General features: G+C 44.0%; 3 protein-coding genes across 4 annotated transcripts in view; 1 reads left to right on the top strand and 2 right to left on the bottom strand.

Annotated features, from left to right (window-relative positions):
• The window catches only part of ckap5 (cytoskeleton associated protein 5), a 31,104-nt gene extending 25,531 nt beyond the window's left edge, over positions 1-5,573 (bottom strand). The window contains exons 1-12 of the mRNA XM_076265479.1: positions 5,467-5,573; positions 3,757-3,848; positions 3,079-3,272; positions 2,345-2,551; positions 2,027-2,198; positions 1,590-1,722; positions 1,280-1,380; positions 1,071-1,184; positions 869-973; positions 694-783; positions 367-531; positions 142-270 (exon numbers count right to left, since the gene is read on the bottom strand). Coding sequence (XP_076121594.1) covers positions 142-270; positions 367-531; positions 694-783; positions 869-973; positions 1,071-1,184; positions 1,280-1,380; positions 1,590-1,722; positions 2,027-2,198; positions 2,345-2,551; positions 3,079-3,272; positions 3,757-3,813 — 1,467 coding nt within the window. The 5' untranslated portion in view covers positions 3,814-3,848; positions 5,467-5,573. The remainder of the gene's footprint in view (positions 1-141; positions 271-366; positions 532-693; positions 784-868; positions 974-1,070; positions 1,185-1,279; positions 1,381-1,589; positions 1,723-2,026; positions 2,199-2,344; positions 2,552-3,078; positions 3,273-3,756; positions 3,849-5,466) is intronic.
• A 1,206-nt stretch (positions 5,574-6,779) lies between these two features.
• cstpp1 (centriolar satellite-associated tubulin polyglutamylase complex regulator 1) lies at positions 6,780-11,512 on the top strand. The gene is made up of 9 exons (XM_076265467.1): positions 6,780-6,970; positions 7,266-7,368; positions 7,865-7,995; positions 8,816-8,900; positions 9,043-9,128; positions 9,680-9,875; positions 10,076-10,185; positions 10,630-10,693; positions 11,006-11,512. Exons 1-9 carry the CDS (start codon positions 6,781-6,783, stop codon positions 11,169-11,171), a joined length of 1,131 nt encoding a protein of 376 aa, XP_076121582.1. The 5' UTR covers position 6,780; the 3' UTR covers positions 11,172-11,512.
• Positions 11,513-11,894: 382 nt separating this feature from the next.
• Positions 11,895-26,824, bottom strand: mapk8ip1a (mitogen-activated protein kinase 8 interacting protein 1a). 2 transcript variants are annotated; one of them, XM_076265441.1, is made up of 13 exons: positions 24,645-26,824; positions 24,431-24,533; positions 23,499-23,610; positions 21,448-21,831; positions 18,922-18,991; positions 17,188-18,483; positions 16,419-16,494; positions 14,607-14,779; positions 14,284-14,387; positions 14,055-14,171; positions 13,504-13,574; positions 13,221-13,319; positions 11,895-13,053 (listed from the first exon to the last, which is right to left on the bottom strand). In XM_076265441.1, the coding sequence occupies exons 2-13, from the start codon at positions 24,499-24,501 to the stop codon at positions 12,981-12,983; spliced, it is 2,646 nt and encodes an 881-aa protein (XP_076121556.1). In that variant the 5' UTR covers positions 24,502-24,533; positions 24,645-26,824; the 3' UTR covers positions 11,895-12,980. The 2 variants fall into 2 exon arrangements, with proteins under 2 accessions (XP_076121556.1, XP_076121547.1); XM_076265432.1 differs by lacking the exons at positions 24,431-24,533; positions 24,645-26,824 and having other exon boundaries at positions 23,499-23,832.
• Positions 26,825-26,855: the final 31 nt, after the last annotated feature.

Below are 26,855 nucleotides of genomic sequence, written 5' to 3'. Positions count from 1 at the left end.
CAGTTTGACCCAATAAACTCTTCATATGCAAAGAATCTTTTGCAAAAATCAAACCACTTCCTACATATTAGAATGCATGATAGGAATGAACCTTTGTGTGTAACATGTTTATGATACATATTAGGATGATGTGGTTGTTACCCTATCAAGCTTGAGTTTATCCAGGTCTGCCAGGAATGGGTTCACTGCCTTCTCCCCCAACACCTTCATGGCAGTGCCCAGAGCTTCAAAAGCAGCGTCGCGCACCTCCGCAGCGGAGTCATTCACTTGCTGTAGGTTAGAAGATGGGGGGGTTAGAATCCAAGCATCAGATACAATCCAAACTCTGCTGCCATTTATCAACTCGTTTGTTTGAGCTGTGTGTACCTTCAGAAAAGCAGCACAGAAAGGCTTCAGAACACTTTTTGGCAACGTGGATGGAGTGCAGTGACGGAAACTTCTAGCCAGGAACAGGGAGGCCTGCTGCTTGATGGAGGGATTCTTGTTGTCCATCACAGACAAAATATCCTCACTCAGATTTTGTAAAGTTGTCTATAGACAGAAACACAAAGAAATCCACAATATGAGTGAGGCCCACTTGATGATGATGATGATTATTATTATTATTATTATTATTATCATAATAAAGTACATAGCTCTACGCTGGTCAAACAACAAAAAGCTGTCGTTTTCTGTGTTATTTCAAGCACTCACAGTTAGGAAGATTGCATCAATGGCCTCCTGCAAGGCCTGAACCACTTGGGGTTTCTTCTCTTTGAACTTCTCTAAGATGGTTGGCACCACCTTCAAAGAACCCAGAAGAGAGCATGTCAGTTAAGTTTGTTAACAACAGGAGCATAAATTTAGACTTGAAATCGCAAAAGCTCACATGGCCCGCATAGGTCCCAAACTTCTTCCGAAGACCCGCCGCTAATCCGGTTAAGCATTTGGCTGCCAGCGCCACCAGCATCACATTGGTATCTTTGCCAACAACCTGCAGAAGAGATTTCAGGGGATTTAACACACAGACCTACTTTACCCAAAGATCTCACCTGCCAGACATCTGTCTGCTGCTCAAATAACTTAGTCACCTTTTTCAGGGCGCGAGTCAGGTCACCATAGTCTCCATTCTCCAACTTCGGAATTTTGGTCAAAGTTTCTACCGCCTCCAGAGCCTCCTTCCTTTCCTGCCATTTCTTTGCTTCCTATATCGGGTTGCAAGGAAGATGGAAGGTGAGCATCAAACACAGTCACTAAAAACACAATCTTGAAGACTTTTGTGAACTGTACGAGCACTCACAATTTTGTCATAGAAATCTTTAGGCAACTTGGACAGGATTTCCACAGGCTCCAGGAGCTCGTATGGATCAGCAGGTTCTTCACATTCATCATCGTCATCTCCTACAAATAAATTAAAATTATACCTTTCGTACAGATACTCAAATTACAACTAAATATGTCGCTAAATTGCCGAGAACAATACAAAGAACTCAATTCTAAATTCTGCAAAGGGTCACTTAAAAAAAAAAAAAAAAAAAAAAACATTATTAAGATATTATTCAGCCAAACAGCAGAGTGTAGAGGGAGAGGGGTGTGACAGCCAGGCTTACCGTCCACCTGGTCTCCTCCTGAAGCTTGATGCTGCTCAAACTTGGCCTTGAGGTCCTGCTGGGATCGCAGGAAGCGGGACTGTCTGGGGGGCGATGTGGGCAGCTTCACCCACTCCTCCTCCAACTCTTTCAGCTGCACACCAGGAGACAGAGGCCAGACGGGCCATTAAGCATCTTACAGGCCAGCTCAGACAAACACCACAGACATCCTTGAAAAAGCCTGATGAAGTGCTGTGCTCTGACATATAAACAAAGTCACCCCCCAGGAGGATGCTTTCTTGGTGCCTCTTCATGAATGGAAGCTTTATGAAGCACTGCCTTTCATAAAAGCTAGTGGTTGTGATTTTTAAACAGTCAGAATTGAATATGGTGGAAAACAAACTTTTGAGCTGTCTTTTTCTCTTACGTCATTGTTAGTGAGATGGCCCTTAACTTACCTGCACAGAGTTGATGTTCTGAAGAGGGGCACGAAGTGCATCTCGGATCCACTTGTAAATCTCTACAGCTAGCAATTTGGCCTCATCTCGAACTGCCTTTTCTCGAGACTCAAACAGTTTTGGCAACAGTTTGACTACTGGCTTTAGGGTGATAATCTTGGAACCAAATTCACTGCAAATAAAAATAAAAACTGAACATGAATAACTGAATAAATTGACCAAATCAGGCCAAATATATAGACCACTCAAAGTCAAATTTTCAATTAGTGAATAGATTTATGACTGAAAAGAAAGGAGGAGGTGAAATCTAGTACAAACCTGAGGGCTCTCCTTAGTGTCTCTACGCTTGCTACAACAATCTTGGGGTTCTTGTTGTCCAGCCCCTTAATCAGCTCTTCCTGGACCACCTCAGCTTTCTCTATTTCTACATACATGAGGCAGATATCGGAGCCCAGCTCTTTGGCCCGTGCTTTGGGCTGGTTGAAAACTTTGTTGACCACTCCAGACACTACCTCTCCAGTCGTTCTGAAAAAATAAATAAATAAATAAATAAATCAATAAACCCATGTGCTGAACACTAACAGCAGCCTCAAAAGTTTCCCCATCAGCGGCTGTGCACAAAAGATAAGCATATGGTTCTTTTGTTCGGTCAACATCTAGGCCAACACTGAGGACCTACTGACGATATACTTCACAGGCCTACCAAACAATATCACACACCCAACAACTTAGGGAGTGGTGTTATGGTAAAAGCGACATGTTATGACAACAGAAAACCAAAAACCACTCACAGCTAGAACACAGCTTGCATTTGTGTGTGTTGAACAGTCCATGTGAGGTGAATGCCAGTGTCACATATCTAACGGCTATGATAACGGTGTGAGAATAACTTCCCTATAGTACAGTGTTTTTACTCAAGGAAAACAGAAGGATAATTCTTCTTAAGTGAAGAACATGAAAATATCTGCAGAAATTAAACACATCAACTAGGGACCTAAATAAGCCTGGTAGTGCAAAAACATAATAAATAAATAAAAAAAAACTGTACTTACTTGCCAGCCACATGGGCATTCTCTATATACACAAGTGCTGCCTCCAGGCCTTTGAGCTGAGCTACAGCGTTGGAGTCTGTTACAAATCTTTTTATGAGTCCCAAGTATTTTGCCCATTCTGGGCTCTTCTCGTCCGTTATCCTCTGGAAGAGCTTCAGTGCTTCCTCATATCCATTTACTCTTGCTTTCCATACCTTGAGGCCGAGCCAGACATTTAAAAGACAGAGAGGGAACAAAACTAAATGAGTTCATGACTGAGAGAACTGACCCAGTTTTCTGTGAGAATCTGAATACCTGTAATAGAGAGCAGTCTGTCAAACCTACATTTAGGGATGGCTTGCCTGGGTCTGAGAGCCAGATTATTTTTGCTCATTAAGTTTCTGTTTTGCTCTTTAAGTCGAAAAGCAAAAGGCTACACAGGCTACTAGAAGCTCAGGGGGCTTAGCATCAATTGCTCCTTCGTTGTTAGCTTCTCAGGAATGCACAGCACATGGACTAAATTGCAATTTAAGCTCTTTCCTTCCAAAATGATGTCTGAGGTCAAATGTTACAAAAACAGCAATACCAGCCTATTCTCAGGATTGACTCCCTTGATTTATAAAATAATCTTAAGATATTGGATTTCTTGAAACTGCAAGCAACACACCTACTTGAGTGAAATTGGTTAGTTAAAATCACCTTGTGTTCACATTTCTGATCAATAGGCAACTTCATCCATTCACTGTCGTCCCCCATGGTGGCTTCTGTATGGGTGTGCCTTATCTGTTTAACTACATGGAGGGGGAAACATCAGGAAAGGTAGCATTGCATATTACAGTGGGACAAAAACGTACAAGCATATTAGTTCTAATAGGCTACTACTTTTAACAACCTTCCCACAACAATACTGAATGCATGACAAACAATCTGAAAAGCATTCATGATTAGGTTTACACAGACCAGCAAGCTAAAAGAATACCATATGAACGTTGAAAAACACAACCACTTGTATGCAAGAACAAGTTATATGAAACATATAAAAATATATTCTGGTCGGTCACAAGCTGCTAACACGTCATTGATGAGAGCAAGGCTAAGAACGTTACATGCATGCAGGCCATCTACAACAGAAGACCATGAGGATGATGGGAAATAGCTTTCCATGCTATCCAGAGCAATATTCCATACTACAGATGCACCACCATTGAGAGCCTACTAATGCCATAGCTAATGGAGCAGAATGGGGTTTCAAATGTCATGCGGATCCATAAAACTCCGTTCAACAGCTATGAATCACGATATTCCTAGCCAGGCCAGGTGAACATAATCCATGCGCATACCGAAGTGGAGGCGACTGTTGTGACGTTCATTACAAAATCAACTGTTTGGGAAAAGGTCAGCTCCCATAGTCTAAATGAATTATTACAAACCACCAACATTATGGTCATTTAACTCTGCGTCACACAGAAATATCTTCTTGCTAGTTTCAAGCACAACAGTGATGGTGACAAATGAACTGCTGTTTACATCTAAATGCGCACAGCTTGGTTGACATTATGCTAACGTTAATGTTAGCAATGTAGCTAGCTATGTTTGTTCAGCTGGCTACATAATAACAGTTAACCATAAACTACTGTTGATTGAAACACTAACGGATTGCTAGGTCACATCTGAAGAAATCATCTGCAGAGAAGATTCTAAGCAAGATGAAGCAACTGATGTTTAGATTCTATCTTTGCCTCGCCCACCTTTTGACTTAAGCTAAGTACGGGATAGATTTTCTACAGTGTAACGTTATTACTAACTGACTAGGCGTGGGGCATCAACACTTGAGCTGCATGCACATTCATTAGTTCAAACAAATTCCTCAGAAGACAAAAAAATGTGTATATCTCAGATGGCAACATCTTTTGGATGCCAGCCACATCCGCAGGGGACAGATTTACAGCTCAGCTCAGCTTGTCAACCATGGCTGTGTTGGCTAATTTAGCTTCAGTTACCAGCGAAAACAGCCAAGCTACCAAGTTAACGTTGGCTGGCTAGGGTAACTAGTTAGCACATGAACTGGGAGGGCCTAGCCAGGCTGGCTAGCATCAGCTACACTCGAAACGGCGAACACGTCCACCACCTCGCCATTTAAAATGTTTACAACAAATCCATCGCTACACGACCCCCTGATAATATATGGGCATAAAATGGTTGGCATGACAATGCAGTAACCATACAACATGAGCACAAAATAAACCGACTCACTATTGTTTGACACAAGCGCTTGTTATTTCATACACAACCAGGCCCCGACAACGCAATGGTGGGTGCAATAAATGACTCGTTAATCGTTAAAACGCTGGTTGTCTTTACAGCAACGCAAAAGGACATTTTGATATAGAATTCACTTAGTTACATTACCTGTGTTCCGACAGAGAAGGCAGGGTGATTTTATGCAGATGGAGCTGATACTCAATCATTACTCTTCGGGCTTTGAAACGCCTCCAAGGGCGGAGAGTCAGAAGGAGGGACCCAAATGAACAGAGCGTGCTTCAAGCAGCCGTTTATACACGGTGACGCATACATTCGGCTAACTCCAACCAATGCCCACCCTGTCTTGAGAGATTGACTGGGAAAGAAGTTTGACAGCAACAACGCATCATTAGTAGGCTATGTTTTATTTACAAATGACGAAAACGTTATTAAATATACTGATATACTGACACGAGGCTATCAACAAAAAACGCTCTCCATCAGTCAAATTAGAAAAGGCTATAATTACTTTTTTTTTAATTCTAACAAACAAACTAATTTAGCCTACTTTTTTTACACAAATCATTTTACAAATAGTTGTATGTAGGCATTTTATTTGACCAAGATGACCTCTAAAGTAGGGCTAATGTTGAAATTGACTAGGCTAATTTCAATGTTGAACATGGACTTGCCTATTGGTGTGCAAGCAAACTTGTCAACAGGAAGTTAAGATTAAAAATTCAATGAAAAAACTGTAAGTGTTACTACTCTGTGAGATTGCAATGTCGGTTTTGTAGGCCTGTTTTTTTCTTGGACTTAAATGACAAGCTGAACACAATCAACTTTTTGTAGGCTGCTTTATAGCTCTTCATAATGAAATATTAAATAGACAACCGAGAGGTTCTGGGGTCTAGCCTTGTAATAGGCTATAATGTCTATCAAAAAAAAAAAATCCCTGTATTATGGGCCAGACAATAAAAGAAAGGCGAAGAACAGGTGTGTAATGTGGACAAGAAGCGCCTGAAAAGAGATCATAAGTAACATGAGCATAGCTAGCCTAATCACCCCGTGGGAGTATGGAAAGGGTAATACAAGATTTTATTAATTCGTAAATGGTAATAAAAAGAGAAATTATATATATATCAAATGACAATGACATAATCCATCAAGAAATGCTTCTAATTTAAAAATGGATTTACAAAACCAGCATAAAACACTACATTCAAAATAGGCCTATTCATTTGTGAATGAACAGAGCCTAGTTTTATGAAGAAAGCCCACTTTAAGCCAATCTGATAAATAATAATAGTCACAATAACCAATAATCACAATGATTGACCCTGTTAATTACACATAGACTGTAAAATAATTAATTGTGGTGACACGCCATCATAATTTAGAAAGTCACACTGTTTTTTGTTTTGTTTTTTTATACCTGGGAACATATAGTTTATTTCTTGTTTCAGTGGGTGCCCTTTTTGTATGTGCACTGCCATTTTTGTTGTGGTTGCCCAAGAAACGGCAGATGTGGATAAATCCTCGATACGTTTACCAGAGTTTGACATAGATCCAATATTAAATGTCAGGCTTTCCACAGACTGGAACACATTTTTTGTCATCCACCGCGAAATGAATTCTGATCGGTTCGCACTCTCAGTTGATGACTATCTGGGTGAGTTTAGCCTAGCCTAGGCCTACTACTACTACTAGAAGCTACGTACCGTTAGGAATGGAATGATAGGCTATGCATCCAGCTGGAGCACTTGGCGTTAGTTTATATTGCTTTATGGTTTCTTCAATCTCATGTCAATTGGTTAATAAATTGGTGATAAATGCACAGCTGTTCATAATGTGCAGTAGCCTATAGTGCTGTTGAGTATGCAGTTCTTATTGAATATCCAGTGCACAACTGTATGCAGATATAAGTGTCGTTGATGAACGTCGCTGTTTTGGACTGTTTTTAGCAGCTGAGACGAATGTTCTCCTCTATCTGAATGATGCGGTTACACAACTTCTTGAACATAAGGAGGAATACACTCAGTTTGGAGTTGGACGTTATTTTGCTGAATAGTAAGTTATAATGTGCAACTCCTGACATAGCTGTGTTGCTTTGTGCTAAAACAAACAAACAAACACACACACACACACACGCATTTATGGATTTTTCTTTATGGTGTTTCTTTATTTCTGTTGACTATTTTTTACATTAGAAAACATATGGACTGGAAGACTGTGAAATTGAAATAACACGTGGAATTGTATAGTAAGCAAAAATGTAAAAGTTAAACATTTTGTTTTGATGACTGCACATTTCTTTCTCCCAACATGGTTACCATAGCCTACATAGCACTTGTTGGCATTCTTTCACTGTTAATTTAAAAGTACAAAATAGTCTAAATGAAAAAAGTGACCAGACTTTTGTCTGGGTACAAGGTTGGGCGCTAAATGAACATGCAGAACAAGTAGGCCTATTCTTCACGATAACTGTTGCACGGTGCAAATACCAGATATGCTGAAAACTGCCATTTTTGAACTGTCTGAAAATGGCTTGTCTTTTGGTCTACAGTTTTAACAGCGTGAAGAATGGCAACCATGTCCTTTTCAGAGAGTTCAACTACATAAAAGCAACTCCACACAACCGTGCGTCTTTCATTAGGATATTCTGGAGATCTTTCAGACAAATCGGAAAAAATGGAGGTAGGCTATGTCTGTAAAACATGTACCTGTGAGAAGACAGACCCAATATGTGTTTAATCTATCTATCTATCTATTAGGGCTGCACGATATTAGGAAAACATGCGATATGCGATAATATTATTGAGTACTGCGATAACGATATAATTTGCGATATTTAAATATACTGCTCAAAAAAGGTTTTCCACACATTTTTGAAACCTTCCACCCTTTTCTCCATTCTCAAACTACATTCACAGAATGTCTGACAGTTCTTGCAAAATAAAACACTCGCCTCAAAAATTTTACTTATGCTCAGAACCAAACAGTGTCAGAGTACTGATCCAGTGTATAATTGAAGTGTTCCCTTAATTTTTTTGAGCAGTATATTTAATGTTTTTTTTCCCCCATTCTGCTTGGGGGGGGGGTAAATGTATAATTACAGAAATAAATGTATAATTTTCTACATAAACAATATAAAATATCATGTAGCCTAGGCTATATATGGCCTGATGGAAGTGGACAGCTAAGAGACCTGATAGGCTATCGAAGTTGTGTGGAAGATCTGCTCCTAATCCTCATAAAAGATGGATGGACAGCCAATCTGAACACTTGTGCACCAACCAGCGGAATATTCCACATTGCCAGCCTTCGATGGGCCTAGCAAAGAAGCTACTTGCTATATCGCGGCAGTCATCTCAGTCTGTAACCTCATAGGCTGTGCATCCCACGTTATTAGGCTACCGGCATGCCGACTACGAGGGCAGCGGAAAGTGAAAGTAATTGGGCTGCAATTACAATTAAATTACAATTAAGCCATGCTTGTCTTTGTTTTGCTTGGCAGACCTATTGGCAGCAATCGAGTACATCTCACTCCTGCAACTTTTATGTCCTGACTTTCCAACAGAGATGGTACAAAACACAGCCAGGTTAGAGACAAGATCATTTAATAGTGTTTTTTTTTATAAAGGATGCTGTCCATTATAGGATTTTTTCCCCTCTTGATCTCTGTTTATCACAGTCTTTTCATTGCGACCATGTTATCATTTAACAAAACATGTTCTTCTGCAGGATTGTGCTGATTGATGATGCAGTGGACAGTCCGATGTCCTTCTCAGACTTCTTGTATTCTTTCCAAATTAAATTTTACTTTGAGGGTATGACACTTAATTTGAATATATCACATTTCATGTACCTCCATTTACATGTCATTTGTTACACCATTGTAATATGCTGAATGTGAATATTATGTAAACATGAATTGGCTTCAATCCTTTGTATTCATGGGGCTAGTAAGGCTAGAGACCAGGTAAGACTAGTCTCAATGCGGAAGTGTAGATAGAATTTGCAGTTTAATTATACTCAACCCAGAAATGCCTGGGAAGCATCACACACAACAACGAAACCTGTGCAATACTAAATCATCAAATGGAGTAAAATAGTTGTTTTGAAGTAGAGTTGGAATGATCTTAACCTCCATGCATGTGGCATTGCGCACATATTTTTAGAAGCTTCAGCTGAAAGATTTCCTCTGCTTGTGTCCCCAAGGGACTCACTCACTCATGAGACTAGACAAATAGATGAGATCACCAGGCCCATGAACAAACAGGCTGTTCTGACTTCTGAGCAGGCACTCTTTAAACACTCTGCTCTGCTTCTATTTCTCTCTCCAACTCTCTCTCTCTCTTTCTCTCTCTCTTTCTCTCAGAGTTCCTTGACAGTGTGTCGGTGATTTATCAGGACCTTCTCTCGGGGAAAAGTCCCAACACTGTGATCGTCCCCACCTCATCTTCAGTGGAGCAGCTGAGCAGCCTGGCTGAAGATGAGCTGGAGGTTCAGGAGGCGGTGGACTCGGCCATCTTTGCAGAATGCATTGAGGCCCTGTGTGAGAGGTTCAAGCACAGGTGAGACAAAGTCATACAGCAGTGCTGAATAATGGTGTTGGATACAAATTGTATTAGTCATTCAGTCTATAGTGAGCTTTAGTACGCACAGTTGATTTAGTATTCCCTCAGCATGTCTGTGCCTCTTTGGACAAACAATGCTTCGGACACAAATGCTTATTATGTGTGATTAGATTATTGATCTAGTTTTTGTTTTCCAGCCACCCCTCCTCCTCGGCAGTCCGAGAGATACTGGAGAATTCTCAGCGGGTGTCTTTCTACGGCTTCCTGATGGCCATGGCAAAAAGTGAAAATATCAATCAGGATATTGGTAAGAGTGGCACACTGTGCAAGCAATAAATCATACTTTTGGTCACTGCCCTATTTAGAAGGCCAGAGTTATTGTATTAAAGGCACCCTTAAGAGCTTTTTTACCTTAACATTACGTTGTTTCCGCACCCCCCCCCCTCTCCGAAATCAAAATGGAAAAGCTGCTATGCTACAGGAATTTGGAGATCTCTTTCTACAGACTGCTGTCGGTGCATTCCCTCTATATTGTATCAAAGTTATGTTCATACTTTGCAGCAAAAGATTTGCAGCTTTAATCATTGGCTAACGAGTCAGCAGTTATATTAAAAAGATCCTTTTCTATCTACATGTAACATACAATTTTGGGTGTTTTAGTTATACATGGGTACTTGCATTATTACAAGAGGTGATCTGCAGAAGTGTATCAACTGACAAGTAAAGGCAACCATACATTTACTTTTTAAAGGAGCCTTACCAAATAAGTCTGAACTTCTGTTGGACCCAGAGATGGACCGAGAGTTGGAGAGACTGTGAGTGAACCCAAACACACATGTTCTTGCAATAAAAAAATCTCGATCATTTATCCACTGTATTTATTCAAATGTTATAAAAATTAAATAAGAGTTTTGATTTTAAATGGTGCTTCACATGTCACAGGTAATTATAGCCCACATTTGAGAACCCTTTAGGGCAATGGAGTGCTGGGGGATAGTAATTGTGCTTTGTTGCAACTGAAAGCTTGGCTGTGGAATTGTGTAGATAACTCATTTAGATTAGTGTGGTGAGGTGAAATAAATGCACTCTCATGTGCTGCCTACACACGGTCTCCTTCCTGCCTCCAGCATCGCCCAGATCTCCATCAGCCCCACCTCCAACAGCAGCGGCAGCGCCACTGGCCTGAAGGAGCTGCCCAAGAAGGCCTCGCCGCGCAAATCCCTCCACCACCGCAAGAGGATCGAGATGGAGAGTGACGGCTCGACAGAGGAGACCGATTCCTCCGAGAACTAGTGCCCCACTCCGCATTGTCCCTGTTACACAGACACATGACCACACCAATCCATCAGCAGATCTCCGCATTCATATCCGTAGACGCAATATGATATTCTGCAAATGGCATGAGAGAGCTCAGCTTTTGGAGAACAAGCCAGAATGTCTACCTAGAATTTGAGCTAATCGTCCTACTCCTTGCATTCCGGAAATTATTCTGTGTATTGCATATTGTACTGTGCAAAGTTCTATTTTTATTTTTAATTTTATGAGAGTTAACTATTTATTCTGTTATCGTAACTATTTATTGTATGATTACATCACCACTGGAATATCATTGCATTGAAAAGAATAACACTTACCACCTGTCTCCTTGTTTTCAGTAACTTAGCTTATATTGCTTGTTTAATTGAGCTAGATAGAGTTTATCTGATTAAAACTGAACAGCTGATGTACCTGAGATGACCTTTCAGATTTTCACAAGCTTAACTTCATTAACCTTGAAAACATCTGATTTTGTTACAAAACAAATAAACTACCATTCTTTTACAAATAGCATTTAATAGGAGTTCCACAGTGCTCACAGAATCATTCAAAATAAAAAAGACAATATACAATGTATAATCACAACCAAAAATAAAATAAAATAGGCACAATCTGTGATTTTGCATGATTGATATGAAGACACGCATGGCCTCACTTCTACCACCCACAGACACAAGGCTGATAACGTTTGGTCTTTTTGAACGTAGTAGTAAATAATTAATATAATCTGCAATTGTTCAGAATTCTGCTTCACTGAAAGAGACACAGTCACATTAAAACTGGACATTCAGCATTAGGCTTATTCACACATCTCTCTCCAATCACATCCACTGGTTTTGTCAAGATTCAGATGAAATATTTATATACACACAATGCCAGAGATGTAGCTGATGAGCATATGACACCAAACACATCAGTTCAATTCAGCTTCCATGTATTCATTTGAAGTTATCTGACCCTAAACATCGTTCAGTTTGTTCAACCTTCAACTCCTCACCATTTAATTTTAGCAACTTAAAATTTCTTTAATAATAGTTTTTGAGCAGTTGAATAAATTCAATATATTTGGTATTAATAGGCTACACAAGAGCTTGGAGTATAGTAGCAGTCCGATGAGGCCCCACTCTTAACAGTGAGGGAAAACTAGCACTCGCTTTGAACAGCAGCTCCATGCCGTGAGCCAAGGAAGAAAACACAACGGGACGTCAACATTCAGTGAGAGAGAGAGAGAGAGAAACCCAGTTTACTTTTGGCTGTGTTACACTGCTTGTGCCGACAAACACTTAGCCTTACAAACAGACGTGGAGATGTGTTTTGCACTGATCTCGAGACCATCTATGCTGTGAGATACAATGAATTACATGTGTGGGTGGCTGGAGCAGGTGGCTCCTGGAAGTCTGGTCTAGCTCTGAGAGAGGTCCGTGTCATCTGTATGGTCTTGTGCTTTAAGTCCATAAATAGGAACTGCACATTATAACCTGCTTGTTCATGTTTTATACAACATTGCCTCTCAAGTTCTCTCAACGTCAGACCTGGAATATAGCAATATAAAGATATGGGTCTTTCCATAAAGCTGGTAGGTAGGTAGGTAGGTAGACTCAGTTAGAAATGGCGATTCCAGTAGTACGGAAGCCGATGTCATGACACTTAAGATGGATGTGAACCTATATGTTTGTCTACACCAGACCCCAAAGTAAAAACAACCATTAAATGGGTTTCTATTATCCATCATGCAACACTTTATAAATGATCTATCGTGATGCAAAACATTAAGTAGGTGCAGTGTTATTCAAGGAAGATATCTTCTGTTGGACAAGAGTACGCCATGTGTTCTTTGTAGTACTGCTGGAATGCTTTCCTGTTAAAGAGAAACAGATGAGTTGTATCATTATAGTTATCGACAGAACTAATATGGGGGACCATTCTTATAAACAGTATTTCCTAAAGTGTTAATAATATTGCTATTGTTCTTCCTGGAAAGAGCAGCAGGAGTGGAGATGTACAGACTCGAACAGACAGACTCACCCCACAGACGTGGCTAGGGCTGTGGTAGACTCCTCTGAGAAGAAGACATGACAGGCAAACCTCTGATAGGCTGGGTGTTTGGTAATCAACCCGAAATACCTACAAAGAAAACACAGATTCGGTCAATCTGAAATCATGAACACAACACTGTGTGAGAGAGGACACTTTGAAAGATACTTTAAAAAAAAGATTTTAAGGACACTTTTAAAAATCACTGAACTGTTGCTAACTTGTCACTGTAAACAACTGTGTGCTTGCTTGAGGCAAAACTTTCTGAACTTACTTTTTGTTTTTTGGATGGCATCCACAAAATGAAATGTTCTTCAGCTGGAAGAAATGACAACACTTATCGCCCTGTGAAGAAAGAACACATGCGCTTAGTGTTTTTCTTCAGCATTTCCCCAAATCGGTGTGACGTTGAGGGCAACTCAGAGCAAATGTCTGTGGTCTGAGACTAGCTGCTGAGGACAGGTTTTCTCTCTGAACAGAGGACAAGGGACCCTCAAACATCACGAGTTGTGCTATAACTCCAGCAAATCTCAAGGAAGTTGGTTATACAAGAGGATTACTGCCAATAAATGGCTGCAGTGCTGTACACTGTCCTCCTGGCGGCAACACTGACCTCAAGAGGCCCCGTTAAAAGGACACATTAAGTGTGTTTCATTAAGAAAGGCTGCCTGCTTTCCAAGACATTGGCCATATTGTGTAAGGCTGCACTGAAATCTGATTAAAAACACTGGGATTGATTTGGGCTGCTATTGTGAGATTACTACAAGGTCCAGCGCACACTCACGCCAGGCCACGTGCACAACAGTGAGGGAGAATTCAACATACTCTGTCAGCAGTCCGGCAGTCGTCTTGAACAATGATCTTCACGCCCCTCATGTTGATCTCCACTACGCACATTGAAGGAGGACTGAATTGCATTTGCAATCTTCTGTTTGTAGCAATCTGTTCACATGTGATAGTTACACAAATCATGGTTATTATCATGATTGTAATGTTCCAAAAACAGGATATTTTCAATGTGAATATTGAAAAAGAACTTTAGCATGATGTATACCTTATGCATAGCTGCACAAAGAACATCATTTCCTTTATGATATGGCACCTGAACAGAGCCAAGGAATTTCACCCAGAAGGTATCCACCCAGTCACTTTTCTCCTCTGATTTAAAGACAAAAAAACAGTTACAAAGAATTAAAATGTAATTGAATTAAACTTCAATGTAACAATGCAAATTGTCATTAAATCCATACAAAGAGAAAAAGAGAACTCAAACTTCATAAAGTGGCTTTTGCCTATTTACTATCTGACCACTATATATCACCATTTATTGGGTTTAAAATGCCATGAATTCACTTTAAAAGTCAAATGGTCCTGAACCTTTGGCTTGCACGGTTTCCTTAGCAACCTTGACCGCATAGAAGGCGGGGAATATGCCACGGGCGCCGGTGCGCATGTTGTAGGCCTCGCACCACAGGTCCTCCGACTCGGCCTCCAGCAGGAGTGGATCATCGGCCTCCAGCTCCAGCTCGTCCTCGTGACGCGGGACAAACCTGCCCGGGCCAGCAAACACAGACCTCAGCGCCACAGCCCAGCTACACCCGCACCCATAAACCCATGCCCATAAAAGCATGCCCACAAACCCATGCCCATAAAGCAGGTGGCTCCTGGGGGTACGCTACCCACATGATTCATCAATGACTACACAACATTTGTATATTCCAATTGGATACCGGCCACATCTTTTGGATTTGATTTACATACACAATTCAACACAACCTTTACAAGCATGTGTCACTCACAGGCAGTTTACCCTCATGGTTTAGTAACAGAATGAAAACATTTGATCCTGCATACCACATAAGAATGGAACGCTAGGCACACAATTTGAGAACCTGAAAACGTGTTACAGTTTTTCTCAGTCGCTTTGGTGCTTTTCTCAGATCAGAGTGAAAATTCTATTAGTTCAACCTCCACATTGCTACTATGATGTGTCATTGGTGCACATCATAGTATCAATTTCTCCTTCCTCTGAACGAATTGCAAATGCTTTTGGACATGTATCAGTTGCTTTGTCATGTCAGTCAAAATTAACTTATGGATGCTGAATAGTCGTTCCCAATAAAACTAGTCTTCATTTCATTGCTTGAGTCATTACATACAAAATTGGTGAACTAGTTATTAAATTCTGTCCCAATGCTGTATAATAGCAAAGAGCACAGTAAAAATGTGAAACATATATTCAGTGTCTTGTACTCACTTACTCTCCTAACTACAGCAATTTCTAACTTTACTGTAGTTTTCAAATGGCTGTACAAGTACTGTATAGTGCTGTCTTGAGCATGTTCAGGTGCATGCATGTTTTTTTGCATGGGAAAACACTGAGAGAATGCCATAATGAAAACATGAAAACAAACGTGTCAAGACTTCTTATTTTGATGACACTGACAGTTTCATTGACATAAATACTTGCTTTTGAGAAATGGACTATCCATTTTGAGCAAGTGACATGCTTTTGCAGGTTATCCACTAGGCTTTGCAGTTTGCACTAATTGTTTTGAGAAATGCACTAACTGCTGTGCAATTGTTAATAGTGATTTGAGAAAAGCACCAAAGCAACTGAGAAAAACTGTAAAGTAAAAACTGCTGTAATACTATTTGTAACTAACCAAAATTAACCCTAAGCAGAAAAAGCTGTTAAGCTAAAACACTAAAACCTGGAAACACTGTAATCAATCATAAAGTGAGGCACTAAATCAATATTGTGTACATTTTATGTAAGTGTGAATTACTTATAGTCAGCACTGATAGACAAACAAACACGCAGCCAGAAGGCCAGACAGACAGGCAGGCAGGCAGACAGACAGACAGAGTGACAGACAGGCAGGCAGACAGACAGACAGAGTGACAGACAGGCAGGTAGACAGACAGACAGACAGAGACACAGACAGGCAGACAGACAGAGAGAGAGACAGGCAAGCATACAGACAGAGAGACAGACAGGCAGGTAGATGGAAAGAGACATACAGATTAGACACACACGTGTACAATATACATTGCACATACAACATGTATACAGAAAGAAATATGGGAACATACAATACGTAAGTATAGGCTACATGTATTCCAGATAGAGCCGTGTACACAAAATGTATGATATAGTATGGTGTCGTGAGTGCTGACTGATCCTACTTGAACACTGCTCTGTGGCTCTGCTCCCGCTCCTCCCCAGCAATGACACAGGAGAACAAACCAAACGTCTCCGCACCTGGAACCAACACATCAGCACAGGCTCTTTGAGTTCAGCTCACATTTCCTTAACAATGCTTCCTTACTCCTATAGCAAACATGCTGGTTGGGTTAAGTTCTTCTCAATTCGCTTTGAGGGTGCAAACATTAGTTGATGCTCCAGGGAATGAGGGGAGTTCTTAAGAAAGCTGCCATTGTGTTAGCATTGTGTTAGCTCTGCCACATGGCTCCGTTCCTGGGCCGCTGCCATTTTCTCTTCTCTGATGTCCTTGCACTTTCCCAGTACAGAGCTTTCTCATGTATTGATATGCTTACTCTTTATATTTCTTATTTTAGCAGCACTGAAAATTACCATTCAGTGATAGTCTCAGAAAACCAAAACACTGTACCAAAGTTACATTACCAGTATTATGTGTCCACATTACCAGTATTAGGAGTCCATTTACAAAGTAACTGCAATTAAACAGCCTTGAATTTACATCCAGTGAAACATTGATTATGTAACAAAGGTTGCAATTTTCAGGATCTGGCAAGGGATCTGACCACCTTATGGACTAAGCCAATTGATTTGAATCATTAATGGTACCACTTGAATGAAAAGTAACAATGAGTTATGAACTAAATGTACAGAATAACCCATTTTTTTTTTATTATTTATGTTTGTTTTCTCTGATGTAGGTGTACTGGATGGCTGGATGCCTGAGCCACTGACCTGACAAGCGAGAGCCACGCCTGTTGACAAACACGTTGCGGAACTTGCGGGAGCGCGGAGCGTCCGAGCTGGAGTCGGTGGTGGTGGCCATTGAGAGGCCCGAGGACTGCTCTCTCTTTAATCGCCTCTGCGGCCTCTCCCTGCCCCCCTCCTCCTCCTCCTCCTCCTCCAGCGCCGACTCGTAGACGGTGTTGTCGTCGCTGTCGCTGTCCTGGTAGACCTTGTAGCACTGCTTGAGGCTGACCAGCTCCAGCTGCGCGTGCTCGTCCACCACCAGCGTGTACTTGACGGAGTCGTAAGACAGGCCGCTGGCGTCCGAGCTGCTGACCGCCGGCTCTGCGGCCGCAGGCTTCCCCTCCGCCTCCACTGCTGCTGTCGCTGCTGCTCCTACGGCTGCAGCTGCGGTCACTGATGCCCCTCCGGCCCCAGCAGCCACCGCAGCCACTACCACGTCGTCCTCCTCCTCCTCGTCCACCTCCGCTATCGTTCTCCAGGCCGTCTCCCTGCCCACGGCCTCACTGAGGCTGACTGTCCGGCGGGGCGGCGTGGGGGGGTAGACCCCGTCATCATCCTCGTCCTCCTCGCTGATGGAGGGCTTGGTCTGGACGTGGTTGTTGTGGTGCGGGTGGTGGTGCTGTGGACACGGTGGCGGGGCCTCACTGTCCGAGCTCAGGGACATGCGGTTGCTGCTGTCGCTGCTCTGTGATAGGGACTGGCGCCCGCTGCTGCTGCTGCTATCGCCGTTGCGTTGCCGCCTGATCACCTCCTCTTCCTCCTCCTCCTCCTCTTCCTCTGGCTGGTCATCTCCATCAGCAAAGTTCATTTCCACACCGCCAAAGTAGCGTGGGTAACGCTCCTGTTCCCTGCAGATGCGTTCCCCATTCTGTGTCGGGTAGCGCACCGTCTCCCGGCTGCTGTTGACCTTGTTGTAGTGGACCTTCTCCACACTGCCCTCCGCACTGGCCACCGAGGCTCGACAGCTATGCACCTGCTCCTGGATGGGCTCCCCGGTCGTCTCCCTCATGGCTGGCTGGGCAGTGGTAGTGGTGGTGGTGTTGGACTTCCCTGCTCCGGACTTCACTGCGCCGGACTTCCCTGTGCCGGACTTCCCTGTGCCGGACTTTGCTGCGTTGGACTTGGCTGCGGAGGGTTTCTGGTGCTGAGTGGTCGAGGGCTTCTTCTGAGGCTTGGATTCCCCGGCAGCCTTGAGAGAGGACGTGGAGGTGGGGCAACTGGTGCGCTTGGAGCAAGTCCGGTCAACCCTCTGCACTTTGCCTCCATCGCTACCCTGTTCCCCTGTTACACACACACACACACACACACACACACACACACACACACACACACACACACACACACACACACACACACACACACACACACACACACACACACACACACACACACACACACACACACACACACACACACACACACACACACACACACACACACACACACACACAAACACACACACACAAACAAGATTATTTATTAGGCAACAGGCTGCAAGGGGAAGGGATTATGGCGCCAATATCCAGGCTGCATATGCTGCATTTCACACAAAAAGCCCAGCGAATGAATGTGAAAATCCCCTGCTAATAGAGCTACCACTCCAAATGAGGTGGCAATATTAAGAGCAGCCCGGTACAATTTGCCTGATAAGAGGCTTTAGAACCTAAACAGCAGGGATCTGCAGGGTTGCGTGCTCTAGAGTGATCATGTTCAGCTCACCTGTTGCCTTCTCTTTGCCTTTCTCCTTCCTTCTGTCCTTGTCCCCAAAGGAGTTGTTGTTTATTGTGTCCTGTGATGCATAGGGGAAGCAACGGAATTTTTTTTACATACATATAGTACATACATTCAAGCATAGCCATACATACAGAGCCCAGTACACTATGCCCAAACGCACATAAATGTTTTTGTCTGTCACACAAATTCCTTTTTCTGACTTACACACATACAGTACATGTAGGGTAAACAAGCACATATTGTGATTTTCTGCACTGAAATGTTTTCACATTTTCTCTGTGTTTCTAAAGGGCTTTGACCTTCTGGTTCTCTGCCCTGTAACATGGCGTGGCACAATGCAGACACGGCGTGCGGAGGCAGTAAAGTGATGCCAATCTGCTGCCAAACAGCTCCAATCAATGTCTGCACTAGCTGTGACTCAGGCCTAGAGGGTGCAGTGCTGACGTCACAGTCTTCTGGGAAGTCAGAGCGGAGAGAGGGAGGGAGTAGGAGAGAGAGGGAGAGAGAGAAACAGAAACAGAGAGGAAGAGAGGAAGACGCTTCTGTCAGAGACAACGAAAGAGAAAGCTAGGGAGAGCTTAAGTGGGAGTCTAGGAGAGAGAGAGAGAGAGAGAGAGAGAGAGAGAGAGAGAGAGAGAGAGAGAGAGCGTGATAATGGGAGGGGGAAAGAGAGAGGGAGCCTGTCCCTCTCTCTGCCGGGTTTTCACGACTCATGGGTCTAATAACAGCTGTTGCCATCTCATCAGGACTCCGCCGTCATGGAGACGAGGATGGTGACAGGGTGGGGAAACTGAGGGTGTAATTCCACACGTGTCCGAGCGAATCTGGCCACAGCCTAGACTTTATCTGGCTCACACTTCAAAAAGCTCAATATTTTAAAAACGTACGGCTTTGTTTAGGGACATCTGAGGGGAAACAAAAACTAAGAGCTGCTCACACAAGCACCCAATCCACTGCAGGCAGGCTTTCAGCAGGCTCACATGGAAATGCACCACCCAATTCATCCCCTTTCCACAACACTCTTGTGGACGTAAATTTGTTTGCCTCAGATGTAACGCCCTCCAGATTGAGCGGGAGGGAGAATTAGCGACCTTCTAATGCCCATCATGCCCTTTGAGCTGACAGGCTGTGGCAGAGGCCCACGAGAGCCTGCCCGGTTGCCCGCCCACGTCCCTACCCTCCCGGCACGAGTGGAGCTGACACAGCCAGGATTAGGGATTACTGGAGATGCCCTGCTTCCATGCCTGGAGCCACAACAGGTCTGCTGACCTGGATGTGCTGAACGCTAAGGAACCATGCCAGAGCAGGCAGAACATGGGAGAGAACATGGGTGGAACCTTAGATCCAGAGAACATCATGGAAGACCCACAGTACATCCTGCTGTTAGAGGAAAGTATGGATTTAGCGCCACTGATTGTTCACAAATGCTGATAGAAAGTCCTTTAATCCTACATTATAATGATCCCTAACCTCACTGATCAATGTGTGGATACTTCTGAGAGATGTTAGAGATATCTCCTTCTTAACGAGATTAATTTGTGAGAGAGCTCACCTCAAATCTACACCCACTGTCATAGTCAGGATTACATTTTAATATCCATAATATATTCAGAGGGACTATCAAGCCCTCGATATAGCTGCTTTGAAGTTAGCAGCTCATTTACTTGCGCTGCATTATCTTGAGTAGAAGTTAAGACACGTGACAGCAAAAACCCACACTATAGATTATAATAAGAGAGAAAAAGTCTCCTCTCCAGACCCTACAGTGTGCACTGGATCGAGCTGTTTTCTCCTGGGCACAGAGGCCTTTGTACGGGGCAATTATTTGAATCATCCCCTTGGTCCTTGCGTGGAATGACAGCACTCTCCTCACTGTGCACTTAACTTAGAGTACTGCCTGTGGGCTCCACAATAACAAAAGGCCTCATAGTCATCATGCAGGTAAGGCAGCAGCAGGCCGCAGACACAAGCCTCAGATGGCCTTTATGGCAGGGCAGGGACAGCTTGGCTTGTTGCCCTAATTTAATACCTCTAAATACAATACAATCAATGCTGAACAATCCACAAAATGGTGATCCCAGTACTTGGCAGATTCACCACTGATCACTCTAAACCTGTCAGGATACTGTAATGAAAATACAATAGACCATCATAGCCTTTCGTAGCATAGGGAAACACTGAGAATTCATAAACAGGACATCCTTAAAGAACTGAAACAGCAGGACACAGTACAAGTCACATGAGCTAGACACGACACTCTCCCCATTCAACCATATTCAGTATGTATTGAGGTCAGGAAACAGACATCATGTATGGAGCCTGGTGAAATCCTAGCCTGTGAAGCTGGTGGAGCTGCCGCTCGGTGCTGTCATAGACACCTTCTCTGCCCACCATCCACATCATCACCCCTCCCTGTCGGAGCTGCTCACAACAGATGGAGGCAAAGGTAAACAGCCGAAGGGGAAGGGAGCAGGCCTGCTGTCCCCTCCTCTCCCCTCCACAAACCCTCACCTGAGTGCGAGGCACCTGGGGGAAGAGGTTGAGGGTGGTGGGCCTTTTGGGCCGGTACGTGTCCATGGCGATGGGGGCTGGCTCCCTCAGCAGAGGTTGTCGGAGGTCGGGCGGCGCGGCTCCCCCTGGCCCCTCCCGCTGTCGTGTGGGCTGCCGGGCCGCATGGACGGGCTCCTTCCTCCTCGGCGTCGTTGTCGTCGTCGTCGTCCTCCTCCTCCTCCTCGGCTCCTCTTCCTCCTGCTGCTGCCGCTCGTCGTCTTCCTGGATCCCACCCTCCTCTGCATCGATCAGGTCCAAGTGGAGCATCTCCGACTGCAGCTCCACTGCCCCCCTCCTCCTCTCCGCCAGCCTGGCCGCCCCATTGGCTGCCACAGACATGTGACCCTGGGAAGATCAGGCAGGCAGCGTTTCGAGTCAGGAGGGAGGGAGGGAGAGGGAGAGGGAGAGAGAGAGAGAGAGAGAGGGAGAGAGAAGAAGAGAGAGGGAGAGGCAGAGAGTGTGAAGGAGGGAGGGAGGGAGGGAGGTGGCTGCAGAGAGGAGAGAGCGAAGCAGTGGGGGAGAGCAAGAGCGAGCGAGCCAATCACAGCCCGGCATGACATCATCAGCCTGGTCGTCTTCCTTCTCCCTCTGCTGCCGGTGACTCTAATTCAATCAGAGAACAATAAACGGCACCACCGCACAAATAAACCAGACACATCTGTGCCACTGTCAGGGGCCATCCTCTCACTGACAAGAATAAGAACATCAAACCATATCTTCCTTTTTTGAGGAACTACATTCAAAAACACTCAGATTAAAACAGGAAATGCACCCCTCGACATGGAAAACAACAAGACCGATAAGGTCTCTATTACACCCAAAGCTGGTCCCTGAGTCTCTGTCCACTGACCTGCTTGGCTGTGGTCTGTGTACTGTGCGTGCGTGCGTGTGTGTGCCACCCATGTCTGTCAGTAATCTCATAATGGCTCTGGCCCACTGACAGCACGGCTGTGTCTGCTCCTACTCTCTCAGTCTGGCCATCTCTAAATCAACAGGGCGCTCTCCTCTCCTCTCCGCTGCTCGGACACGGCGGCCCCACCTCCCATAACCTCGGCTGGCCTAATAACCTGGCCCCCCACACCCCTCTGGATGTGTTCAGACATATGAATAAAACATGGAGGACAGAGAGGGAGACCTGTCTGGGAGAGAAGATGCAGTACATAATGAAAATGGATCTACAGCAGATGCAGTACATAATAAATTGTATGTAAAGAAATCGGGCTTAATCCATCGCTGTAATGAGGATCCAAACGCTCTGGTCAGTCTGAGGGCTCTGGAAGCCTTCACATGCTCGTGCCTGCCGACAGCCTCCAGCCGAGCTGCTGGACTCCATCCCTCACGTTACTAGGTGACAACATGACGACAGGCGGGGTGGGGTGGGGGTGGGTGGGGGGGGGGGGGGGGGTGCCGACAAAGAGGGGAGGGGGGGCTTTCTCTGTGTGAGAGCCGACAAGCACACACCCTGGAGTGACAAACACACACGCTAAAACAAAAATCCCAGGCTGACGCAGAGAGAAACAGATACAAACACACATGCAACAGATCTGATTTCTTCTAGGATAAGCCCAGCGTGGCTCCAGTCCTTTGAGTCCTAGCGATAGAGTGATCAACGATGACGTATTTTAACGAGATTCCCCGTCCCCTTGAGTGAATTGGGATCACTGTGAACAGATGTGACAGCTACCAGTGGACCAATTATTGCACATGGTAGAGAGAGAGAGAGTAATAGAGAAGTGTGTGTGGATGTGCATGACAATGGCTAGTTGTTTAGATTGGATGTCAGCCATTAAAAGATTAACCTGAGATAAAGTCATCCCCATTTGACCCACATTAGGGGGGGGTCTTTTCTGCACCTCACATTTTGTACCTTTACCATTATTAGGGTAGACAAGAAACTAACTGACTGTGTGAAGATATACCAACACGTCAATTCCACTGAAATGCAGTCAGTTAAAGCGTGCGAGTGTGTGAGCTCTGCATGGCTCTCCCGGGAGTGTTCTCCTCTTACATACGTTCACATCCGCGGTGCAGTAGGTAGGACTGGGCGCAAGCTCATCACCAATCTCTGTGACCTCGGACAAGTCGTCATCCTCGTACTCCTCCAGACTTATGTCATGGGTCAACCTAAGGAACGAACACACAGTGATGGACCAGGTCCTCTGAACAGCCCCTGAACTCCAACTTGATCTGAAGCAAATGGCACATGGCATAATACACCAAAGAATATACCACCATGCACTTGTTTTGCAATTATATTCAATGACTTAACTTATTATTTTCGTTAAAGAAAACATGAAGCAATAGAGCATGTTTATAAAGATAGTGAATCTATGTGAAAACTGGTCTAATACAGCAGTTTTGCATGTGTTTTGCAGTATTGTTTACAGGAAGAAAAATGATAGTCGATGTGATGGAGACCTTGAAGGCTCTTACTGCTCTGACTAATTGCCTCGTTAGAAATGCAAAGCTCACAGGCAGCATGTTATGAGCAGGAGGAGGAAACCCTACTGCCTGCAAGATGGAAAACAACACAACACACACACAGAGCAACCCTAACACAAACCCCTGACAACTCAAGACATCAGTTAAAGACATGCAAGTTTACCATCTCGCTAACCTAAACATGAGATTCACCGCATCAAAGCAAACACTATTACCTTGTGTTCAAAACATCCACTCATTCACTACGTTGTGTACTATATACTGAATAACCACCATGTAGTGATTCAAATCATCCACTCATTCACTACCTAGTGTGCTACATATACTAAATAAGCACCATGTAGTGATTCAAATCATCCACTCATTCACTACCTAGTGTGCTATATATACTAAATAAGCACCATGTAGTGCTTCACTAGCTGCTCTATGTAGTGAATAGATGGATGTTGTAAAGCCAGGGCTGAGGTGAGGCCGGCGGTGAGCCTGCACAGGTCTACTGTACCATTTCTCCCACTGCTCCTCCACCCAGCTCTCGCCATCCTCGTTGGACTCCATGGCCAGGCTGAACACCATCTAGCTGGGGCCGGGCGGCAGACCACGGGGCGCTGGGGATCGAATGACCAGGGGCAATTAGCGGGCACTTCCCTCCCTCCTCAGCATGGAGCATCCCAGGCACATGCACACTCTCTCACACAAGCGCACACACACACACATACACACTCTCGCAGGGTGGACCAGCGGAGCACGCCTGTTCATCCAGCAGCACGAGGTGGTGGTGGTGATGCTCAGAGGCGAGTGTGCAGCAGGCTTCTCTCCATCGCTCCTGTCTGCTCCCTCGTGCCTGGGAAAGTCACCGACGGGGGGGCAAACGAGCTCGGAAGGGAGGGACCAGAAGGAGGGGTGAGAGAGAGAGGGAGGGAGAAAGACAGAGAGGGAGGGAGAGCGAGAGAGAGGGAGAGACTGCTTTGTACAGGGCACTCCCGTTAAAAGCCTGCCACTGCTATGATGGATATGCCCAATCGATGCAGCTCAAGTTGCCGCCACCATGGGAGAGGGGCCCAGCCCAACCCAGCAGAGAGCGGAGCAGAGCAGCCGACAGAGGGAAGCTGTGGCCCTGATCAATGAGCACTGATCCGGCTGGAAATAAACAGCAGCATTGTACCTCTGCTGAAACAGGAGGATTCTGTTTCTGGCCTCTCAACCTTTAATTTGCTGCTGCAAGTACTGAGCTTTCACTTCAGGCCAAGTGATGACTGGGGGAACACGATTTTCTGTAGGTGTCATTTAGACCAAAAGAGAAAGAAAAAGAAAAGGGGAAATGGAGGACATTTATTTAATTTATTCACAGCTCAGTGTCTTCTGAATGCACTTAAACAGCAAGTAATCCAAAGAGAGTGTGAGCTAAAGAGAAAAGGAGGAAATAAATCTCAGGGAGGTGGGCATCTGAGGACACGGCTGAGATGCACAGGGCTGATCAGGTCAGTGGTCCTGCTGGGCTCTCCACACCCGTGCAGCCGAAGGAACCCGTCCCCCACAGAGCTGCTTTGGACATGAGCGACAGGGTAGCAGACAAACACAGAGCTGGTCTGCATCCCGAGCACCATTGCAGTGCGCCCCGTTCTTTTAGGGGTCTGATAAGCACACCACACCTTCCTGAATTCATTAACGGCTTTAGAATGGGAACAGTCAAGTGTGGCAGAATTAGGAAACAATGAAATGCAGGCAGTTGAAATTAGAGGCAAGTATAAGGTCTTAAGTACAAGGTAAAAAGCTAAAGTGCAGCGTATCGTCCTCCAACACATTCTAGTCTATAACACACAGTAATATTGTAGACTATTAATACACTATGAGAATTCTTGAAGAATATCCTAATGCTGTTTGCATTCCCTTATATTATCAACATATGGTATTTGTCTATGAATTAAAGAGGTTATATTGTTAAGCATCAATTATACAAATACACACAGAAGAGACAAGGAAAACAGAAATACACCTTCATCAATGGCGTTCACAAAATAAACACAGAAACCAACAAAATGCTTGCTGCTCATTTCATTCTGCTAAATGAGGAAACTGATTAAATGCTGCCATCTAGTGGTATAGCACAGTACCTAAAGGCATGGGGGGAAAAAGAATGAAAGAAAAAATAAACTCTTTTACAACATTTTCAAATTTTAAGGAATTTATTTGATATATTGTATCCTACAGAAAAAAAATACTGGATGCAATATATAATATATCCCATAGATGGTCTTAGATGCAGATTGATGCATGTAGTGTGAAGGCTCTCATAAATTACTGCCTATAGACAAAGTAGGTCACAATTCAATCAGCGCTTTAATGAAAATAAAACTCTTTTGTACAATACAAAAAAAAAAAAAAAAGTATTCTAGAAAGCTTAAAAGGAAACAAAAGACTTTGAATGTACACATCTGCATGGAATGTACAATGATGACCATTTCAAAGCTATTGATGGTCAAGGACAAGGTGTATTTAGGGAGGGGGTGGTATGGCAATGAGAATGATACCATTTGCATGTACTTTGTCAAACTGCTGCGATGCTTCTTATGGGAAGGTGCTGTGCGAGTGATGAGGCCCAGTTTGAAGGGGGCTCATGTACAAGAGGGCTAGAGAATGCAAAAAGGACACAGACAGGCATATGCATGTGTGCTAGATATTCATTCCGAGTCAGGTGCACACCAAACCTACCACTAGGGCAGTGCTGGGTTTGGAGGCCAAAGAGTGAGGAATTCTTTGATAGAGCTTCGGAGCAAATGCATGCACCCCTAATCTGACTAAGACCTCAGACACGTCAGACTTACAGACAGAGCAAAGAAACTACATATTCAACCTTGAAAGTGCTGCACTTGAACTGACATGTTTGATTTGTACAGCTAAAGTTATCCGATTGTATGTCTCTAGCTATG

This window comes from Alosa pseudoharengus, unplaced genomic scaffold (genome assembly GCF_046254945.1).
Source record: "Alosa pseudoharengus isolate Yale_2024_CS ecotype anadromous, Long Island Sound unplaced genomic scaffold, YU_APseudo_1.1 YU_APseudo_1.1_scf_10, whole genome shotgun sequence".
NCBI lineage: Eukaryota > Metazoa > Chordata > Actinopteri > Clupeiformes > Clupeidae > Alosa > Alosa pseudoharengus.
Note: the sequence above shows the minus strand (reverse complement) of the source record. Positions and strands in the feature narration are given on the sequence as shown.